The sequence below is a fragment of the Grammomys surdaster genome, unplaced genomic scaffold (assembly GCF_004785775.1).
Source record: "Grammomys surdaster isolate TR1022 unplaced genomic scaffold, NIH_TR_1.0 228, whole genome shotgun sequence".
In the NCBI taxonomy this organism is placed as follows: domain Eukaryota; kingdom Metazoa; phylum Chordata; class Mammalia; order Rodentia; family Muridae; genus Grammomys; species Grammomys surdaster.
The window spans coordinates 1,016,390-1,025,244 of record NW_021604673.1 but is presented as its reverse complement, the minus strand read 5'-3'; the positions used below and the strand labels follow the sequence as shown (position 1 = coordinate 1,025,244).

At 41.8% G+C, this 8,855-nt stretch overlaps 1 protein-coding gene across 1 annotated transcript; it reads left to right on the top strand.

Moving 5' to 3' along the window:
• The first annotated feature begins 7,805 nt into the window (after window positions 1-7,805).
• On the top strand, window positions 7,806-8,444 carry LOC114626108 (claudin-34-like). Its single transcript, XM_028773454.1, has one exon. It carries the CDS (start codon window positions 7,806-7,808, stop codon window positions 8,442-8,444), a length of 639 nt encoding a protein of 212 aa, XP_028629287.1.
• Window positions 8,445-8,855: the final 411 nt, after the last annotated feature.

Sequence of the window (8,855 nt, the reverse complement as noted above, 5' to 3'; positions counted from 1 at the left end):
GGGAGAGAGAGACAGGGAGAGAGAGAGAGAGAGAGAGAGAGAGAGAGAGAGAGAGAGAGAGAGAGAGAGAGAGTGAGTAGTGGCAATGGTCAGTCCTAGGCATTCCCGGGTGGCACAGTGGCACAGCTGTGGCACTCTCAATATACAGTAGGCTTGCTTATAGTTTCACCCTGTATTCCATCTTGGCAAACCCGTGCAGACTTCATGCTTGATATTTACTAATCAACAGTTCCTTCTGCTTGAGATTTACAAAATAACTTCATAGAAGAGAACGAACAGATATTTTTACTTCGTACATTATAGCTTTTTAAAAAGAATCAAAATGGTAGTGCTGGGTGGGTAGTTCAGGGGAAGAGGATATAAGCATAATGTACTGGGTTCAAATACTAGCAACAGCCTCTAGCAAAACAGAGAATACCTATTTATTTATTTATTTATTTATTTATTTATTTAGTCATTCATTCATTCATTCATTTGCTTTGCATCCCAATCACTGCCCTCCTTCCCAGTTCCCCCCTCACACAGTCCATCCTCCATCTTCTTCTCATTTGAGAGACATGAGGCCCCCCTGGGTAAGCACCAACCCTTGTACATCAAGTCTCTGCAGATCTAGGCACATCCTCTCCCACTGAAGCCAGACAAGGCAGCTGAGATAGGGAAACAGAGTCCACGACTTTAGGGATAGCACCCACTTCAGCTGTTGGAAATCCCACATGAAGACTGAGCTGCACATCTGTTTCATATGTGTGGGGGCCTAATTTCAGCCTATGTATGCTCTTACATTGGCACTTCCGTATCTGAGAGCCCCCAGGGGTCCAGGTTAATTGACTCTGTTGTTATTCTTGTGGAGTTCCTATCCCCTTCAGGGCCCCTGATCCTTCTCCTAACTCTTCCACAAGAGTCTTTGAGCTCCATCCAATGTTTGGCTGTGGGTCTGTCTCTACATCTGTCTCAGTCAATTGCTGGAGGGAGCCTCTGATAGTACAGTTATGCTACACTCCTGTCTGTAAGCACAACAGAGCCTCATTACTAGTGTCAGGGATTGGTGCTTGCCCATGAGATGCGTCTCAATTTGGGCCATTTATTGGTTGGCCATTCCTTTAGTCTTTGCTCCATATTTGTCCCTGCATATCTTGTAGTCAGGATAAATTTAGGGTTGAAAATTTTGTGAGTAGGTTTGTCTCCCTATAGCTCGACCAGGGTCCCTGTCTGGCTGTAGGGGTGGCCTCTTCAGGTTCCATATTCCTATTGCTGTGAAGTCTCAGCTAAGATCACTCTCATTGATTCCTGGAAGCCTTCCCCATCCCAAGTCTCCATCATGTCCTCCAGATACCCCCCCACCCCCGTCAACTGCAGATTGCCTTTTATTTTTCCTGGCTCTCTGGCCCTCTCTTTCTTTCTCTCCCCTTTTCCCTCCCCATCCCCTTTCCCACCCAGTTCTCTCCTTTCATCTGACTCCTATGACTATTTTATTCCCCCTTCTAAGTGAGATTCAAGCATCTTCCCTTGGGCCTTCCTTCTTGTTTAGCCTCTTTGGGTCTGTGGAGTGTAGCATGGGTATCCTGTACTTTATAGCTAATATCCACTTATAAGTAAGTGAGTACATACCATTCATGTTCTAAAAAAAGAGACTATCTTAATGTAGGCATAGTAGGCGATGAAAGAAGAGAGTATTGTTGAGAATTCAGTGTCCGCCTGTGCAGGGTACTGTGCAAAAAGAGAAAAGCAGAGGAGTGGAGACGGGGAAGAAGAGAAGGGGAAGAGGAGGATGAGGAACAAGAAAAAGAAGAAACATACAAGGAGACAAAGAGCTATATAACCATGTGACTGATTCTTAAAGAATCTGAAGAAACAGCTGGGCAGTGGTAGCGCACGCCTTTAATCCCAGCACTTGGGAGGCAGAGGCAGGTAGATTTCTGAGTTTGAGGCCAGCCTGGTCTACAGAGTGAGTTCCAGGACAGCCAGGACTACACAGAGAAACCTTGTCTCGAAAAACAAAACAAAACAAAACAAAACAAAACAAAACAAAAGAATCTGAAGAGACATTACTACTGAGCATATCTTTTTAACTTATAGTCAGTTAACTGCAAGAAGCACAGGTTGTACTGATTAACTGTCATCATGCTGATAAGAGCCTGATATGGATATCTCCTCAGAGGCCTTCAAGAGTCAGACATATTCAGAGGCAGATGCTCACAACTAGCCATTGAACTGATCATGGGGTTCTCAATAGAGGAGTTAGAGTGAAGACTGAAGGAGCTGAAAGGATTTATGGCACCATGAGGAGAGCAACAATACCAACCAACCACAGCTCCCAGGGTCTAAACCACCAGCCTGGGAGCACTTAGGGGGGGATCCAGGGCTTCAGCTGAATATGTAAAAGTGGAGGGCCCTGCTGGGCATAGGTGGAAGAAGAGAACCTTGACCTCATGAAGGCTGGATGCCCCAGGGGGTGGGAATTTTGAGGGTGGGGAGGTGGGAGTGGGGGGGGGTTGATAGAGGTTACATCCACAGAGAAGAAGGAGGAGGGGCGAGGGGATTGGGGGTTCCGAGGGGGTGGTGGGGGATGGGGTAAGGGGACAACATAGGAAATGTAAATAAATCATCCAATAAAAAAAAAAAAACTATGGTGTGTACCAACCAGAAAGTCTCAGCAGAGCATAGTCCAAATTATTGATTTAACTCAGGAGTTTTAGGTTCAGCCATTAGTATAAGATACACTTGATGTACCATGTACCTCTTGTCTCGTCCCTATGACTAGACATGTCCCTAGCAGGTAAAACAGAGCACAAGCTCAGTCATAAAGATGACTATCATAACTTTGCACATGCCTCCCTAGGATCTAAAGGAATTTTCTCAATGTGCTTTAGGAGGTTTTCCTTTTCTTGACAGTTATAATCCCACTGGCTGTTCCACACGCCTGTATCTTTGTGCACATCTCTAGTGAAGTTTTGTTTTATTTTGTTGAGATAGGGTTCCTCTGGGTAACCCTGGCTGACCTGGAACTTGCTTTGTAGACCAGACTGGCCTTAAACTCACAGAGATCTACCTGCCTCTGCCGCCCAAATGCTGAGAATAAAGGCATATGCCACTATGCCCGGCCATCTCAGATGAATTAACTAGGACCCTTCTTAATGTGTTGATGCCACCTCTTCTACCATCTGTATCTATACAAGGCAATGATTCTTCTAAATTGTCACTACCTCCAATGGCAGGGTTTGAAACTAGGCCTTAAAGAGAAGGAACAAAGTGAAGAACAGCAAGGTGGTTTGAATTAACAAAATGAGTCTTGGCCATAAGCAGGAAAGCACACTGGTAAATAAACCCTATCCCACAATGAGTGCATAAAAAAAGTACAGGACAAAAGACACGGAAAGCCTTGAATAACCACTCCAAAGGTATCACTGCACTCATACATTAAAGGTTGAAACTCAAAAGATGAGGTCACTAAGAATTGAAATTTGATGACACAATAAAGGTCTCAGAACTCTGAAGCCTCTCAGTAGTATGCCAGAAGCCCACAGGTAACTGTGAAGCCAGGCACAAGACTTGAAAGATACGTGAGGGGAACTGTGTTTTCGTCTGCCCCACTGACACAGCTACCTTCACATTCTACCACATTGCCAAGCACTGATTTGCTTGAAGAAAACATATCAGGTAAGAAGAGGTTCTATTTATATTTGTTGTATATGCTGAGTAACAATGGGGTTAAACATTCATATCGCTACTCACTTTCTTAATTGTGTGGCTCTGTGGTTCATAGTGTGGAAAGGACACTGTCCATATTCCCCAACTGAAATCTCTTCTTTGAATATTATCTTTCCTTTCTCACTGCCCTGGCTCCTAGCAACCACTACTAAGCTATATATCTGGAGTTGACTGCCCCAGGGATCTCCTTAGTAGAATCACATGACATTTAACCTCTTATGATAGAATTATAATTTGGAGATGATCTGTCCTGGGAAAAAGCTAATGTGTTAAACCCTTGGTCTTTAGCCAGTAGTGCTTTTGCGGAAGGTTGTGGAAGAGTTGGGTCATAGCTGAAGCAAGTAGATATCATTGAAGGTGCCTTTGAAGGTTTTACCTAATCCCTGGTCCCATTTTCTCTATTTTCTGTTCATCTTGAGACAATTAGCCTCTGCTTCGTGGTCTCACCACAGTGATTTCCTGACTAACCGTACACATGACTTGACATAGTCAAGGACTATACATTTGAATTGCAGAAACTGAGGCAAATCAAGTAATTCATCTCTTTAATTTGTTCTCTCAGGTACTTGATCACACAGAGGCTTTGAGCTGTGGCACTTCAACTTCATATTTATTTTTCAACATTACCATGGTGTGAAAGAAACAAGTTTCCTTCTTGATGATCAGATCAGCCCCATGGCTGGTTTCTCTGAATCACTACACTGTCGCCTAGATTCTTTATCCTAAAATCAAGATACCTGTGCAACTTGGACATCTTTATTTGAGATAGGCCTCTTTGTAGAAAGGGTTTGTTAAATCCATTAAAACTTCACTGGATTTTACTTTTTTGTGATATCCTTTATGACACAATGTTCTAAGTAGCCCTCCTGGTTCTTCTGGTCTCATGTGTAATACATGTCTCTTCCACTACTCCATTGTGGTCTTCCTTAATTCTTTCACTATTCTTTTCCATTAGAACATTTGATTACTTTGAAGTTTAAGGCAAGAAGACTGGGCCTGAGATGCATAGCTAGTTTGTTAAGTCTATGTTGATGTCAGTTGAGCGCAATATTACCTTTATGATAGGAAGAAGTTAAACGACTTCAAGCCTGCTCTGAGCTACCTAATCAATTTGAAACAAGCATGATTGTCTTAATTAGAGTTTCTATTGCTGCAATGAAGTACCATGATTGAAAAACAAGTTGGGAGGAGAGGATTTTTTTCAGATTATACTTCCACATTGCTGTTCATCATCAAAGGAAGTTAGGACAGGAATTTAGGGCAGGAACTTTGAAGCAGGAGTTGATGCAGAGGCCATATTACAATTTATGGACTAGCATCTCATAGCTTGCTCAGGCTGCTTTCTTAAAGAACCCAGGACGACATGACCCATCATGGACTGGGTCCTCTTTCATTATCACTAATTAAGAAAATGCCTTTCAGTCAGATCATATGGAAGCATTTTCTCAATTGATGCTCCTTCCTCTCTCATGACTCTAGCTTGTGTCGTTTACGTAAAACCAGTCAGTACAATGGTCTACATAATAAGGTCATATGTCAAATCAGACAAACAACAGCAAAGACAATGTCTTTCTGAAACACTTAGGGAAATCTAGATCCAGCCTAGGTAGCTTTCAAGATCCCATCTCAAAGTGAAAAAAATTTTAAAGTTTGGGAATATGGTTCAGTGGTTCATGCCTAGTTTGCATGATTCCCTAGCTTCAGTCTCCACTACCAATTGATGTAGAGCTTCCAGTTAAAGAGACTGATGCTTATTAATATGGTTGCTGTGAGAATTGCTCTAGCCATTACAAGAAATTTCCAATAACAGCACTCCCTCCCTCATGCCCTATCCATGATATTTCTAATAAAATCCAGACCCCTCAAAGTTTTTCACAGATTGAACTGGTCTTCTCTTAATCAGTCTGAATTCATCTGAACCCTCACCTGACATTCACCAGCCTCCAAGGTTAGAGTGTGCTCTTTAACCATGCTATTCAGACACATCTCAGACACATGGAGGCATCCTCTCTCCCCATTTCTAAAACTTGAACTCTTTCTTCTGACTGAGTTAAGAGTTCATTTCTTAGCCGGGGAGCACTTAGGGAGGGATCCAGGGCTTCAGCTGAATAAGTAAGAGTGGAGGGCCCTGCTGGGCATAGGTGGAAGAAGAGATCCTTGACTTTGAGAAGGCTGGACGCTCCAGGGGGTGGGAATTTTGAGGGTGGGGAGGTGGGAGTGGGGGGGTAGACAGGGGTTACATCCGCAGAGAAGAAGGAAGAGGGGTGAGGGGATAGGGGGTTCTTGGGTGGGTGGGGGATGGGGTAAGGGGACAACATATGAAATATAAATAAAATATTCAATAAAAAAAGAAAACATAATAGTTCACAAAATAAAAATAATTTGTAAACACTTAAAAAAAAAGAATTTCTTTCACTCTCACAGTCTCTCAACAACCATGGAGGCTTCATCTCTCTATGTTATGCTCCTCTGAGATATGTGCTGACACACCTTCCCACACTGGCTCCTGGAGACACTGTTTTTAGTGGCTGACACATAGGATGCACGCAAGAAGTTCAATCTATGGACAAACAAAGGGTTGTTAAAAGTAAAACCATGCTATGCCCAAATGCTGCTTCTTTTAGCAATGAAAATGGGGATGCCTTCAAACATTTCCAAGAATTATATTTTACCCGTTTTATAGATGGTTAACTTGGGGGAAATGAATTTCACTGGGTCTCATCCTGAAGTCCATTCCTACCACTTTCTCCCTAGAGCACCAGGAAGGGTACACACATTAGAAAACATCTGAAAATAAACATCACAAAATACATTTTAGGGAATGTATAAGGGGTACAGATCAATGACAAAGCATTTGCCTCACAGGCACAAATCATTAAGTTCTATTAGCATTTCAGTTATGAATTTGAAAGGGACATGGTCCCATGAAAGGGTCTGGAGAGGGGAGAGAAAGGGGTACAAATTATATAAATATAGTACTCACATATGAAAGTCTCAAAAAATTTAGAACTTTTAAATGAAAATAAAAAAGAGGGCTGAAAGATGGTTCAGCACTTAAGAGCATTTCCGTCACCCACAAGACAGCTCACAACTGTTTGTAACTCCAGTTCCAGGGGATCCACCATCCTTATACAGACATATATGCAGGCAAAATATCAACGCACAAAGAATAAATAAATCTTGTTTTTAAAAAGAAAGCAACGGCAAACAAAACCAGTAATAAAAAAAAACCCTTATACATGTCAGGCAAAGTGATGCATGCCTACAATCTCAGGACTCAGGAGTATGAGGCATGCAAATTGCCTTGAGTGTGAAACTAGCCTCAGCCACATGGTCAGTCTGAGTGAAGTCCAGCATGCTAATCAGACCCTGCCCCCCAAAACAAAAACACTAAGCAAACAACAACAAAAATGTGATAGATTTTCAACCCAAAAAGAGAAGGAAGAAGAATCACTAGTAATTTTGACATTCAGATACATCTATCTTATTTTGTATCTTCCCAACTGGTTTCACAATAGACAAAATAAATAATCACAATCATACTATAGTATGTATTTACTATTCTCTCTTCAATTTAAGTTATCATCCTGGTTCCCAATTGTCCTCTGTTTGACATGTGATAAGTGAAGAAGCTTGCGTTTAGGTAATGTACAGGAGAACTGTTTATATTTTCCAGAATCACAAAATTTTCTATTAATTTAATTATTATTAATTTGTTTATACATTATTGATAGATAATGTTGGTTTTTCATAGACAGGAGCTATTATGGAATCGTGCTGGCCTTGAACAGCATCACCACTATTACAAGTAGTGCTGTGATGAGCATCATTACGGGTGAATGTGAGCAATGTCATTGTGTAGTTGGACCAATAGTCAGAAGTGGAACTGTTAGAGAGGGTGTAGACCACTGTCACACTGTCAGTAAATGTGGCCCCTTCTCTGAGTTTGCTAAGATCACACTCACAACAGCATATCCACACTTTCCCAAACACAATTGAGTAGTCCCTCATGGTAGTGGAACACTGTCTTAAGCCAAAGACAGCCACTCTTATGCTGTACTGTTTTTATTTACAGTTGTCTCGTGTTCACTGTCACCATGTTGTTGCTTAGCAAAAATGCCAACTGCCACGTCGGAGGTTTTGCTTTGACATCCATAGCATGGGTCCTCTGCAGCATCGCCACAGGCCTCCCACAGTGGCGAGTCTGGTACTTAAATGAAACCGTGTTCACCAAGCCTACCACGGCCTTTATAGGAATGTGGAGAGTCTGCATTTATCACCAAAACAGCAAACCTGGCAGTGCCAGAGTGTGCCATGAGTACACCTACCATGACAGCTTTATCCCTTTGGATGTTCGTATCGTTCAACACTTGTTACTGTTCTCCAACATGCTTGGATTGATTGGAACAGTTACTACTATTTTTGCTCTTCGAAATGTGTATGCAGAGAAAGTACAGAAGAATGCTACCTACAATCCGTTCATCATTTCAGCCATTCTCAACATCATTGTCAGTATCTTTGTCTTCCTTGCCGTCTTATTCAATTACTTCTCTGTCATTAACAAAGCAGGAATTGCCTTCCCGCCATCTTTCCATATGCCATTATACCCACCTAAGCAGAGAATTGGAATTGCTAATGTAGTGGCATGTCTATGTGCTCTCATGTTTTTAAGCAGTGGCCTTATTTTCATTTCTTACACATCTTCCGTGGAAAAGCAAGTGTTTCCTGAGATTTGAAACTACATTTACAGCTAACATCACTGTGAAACCCCCAGGAGTTATAGCAAGTATTTTAAATACATTTACATAAGATTTCCAAGGACTCAAACCACACTCCAATAGCCTATGAACGAAGATGGCCAAGATGGCCTTCTATTTTCTTTGTTTGTCTTGTTTGTTTTATCTCATTGGTTAGATTATGGGCTTTCACTAAATAAAATCTTGTTCATGCACTGATTTGATGAGATCTGAGTTTTGGCTGCTGTTGGTTATACATGGAAATGTATGTTGGAGCGCATTTATTTCTCACATCACTCTCTGAATCCAAGAACAAAAGCATGCCAATTTCCCCTGGCATGTTCTCCAAATCTCACCTCTATGAGACTCTGCAATTCTGAAGGTTTACATATTTCCTCTTTTCTCCTGCCC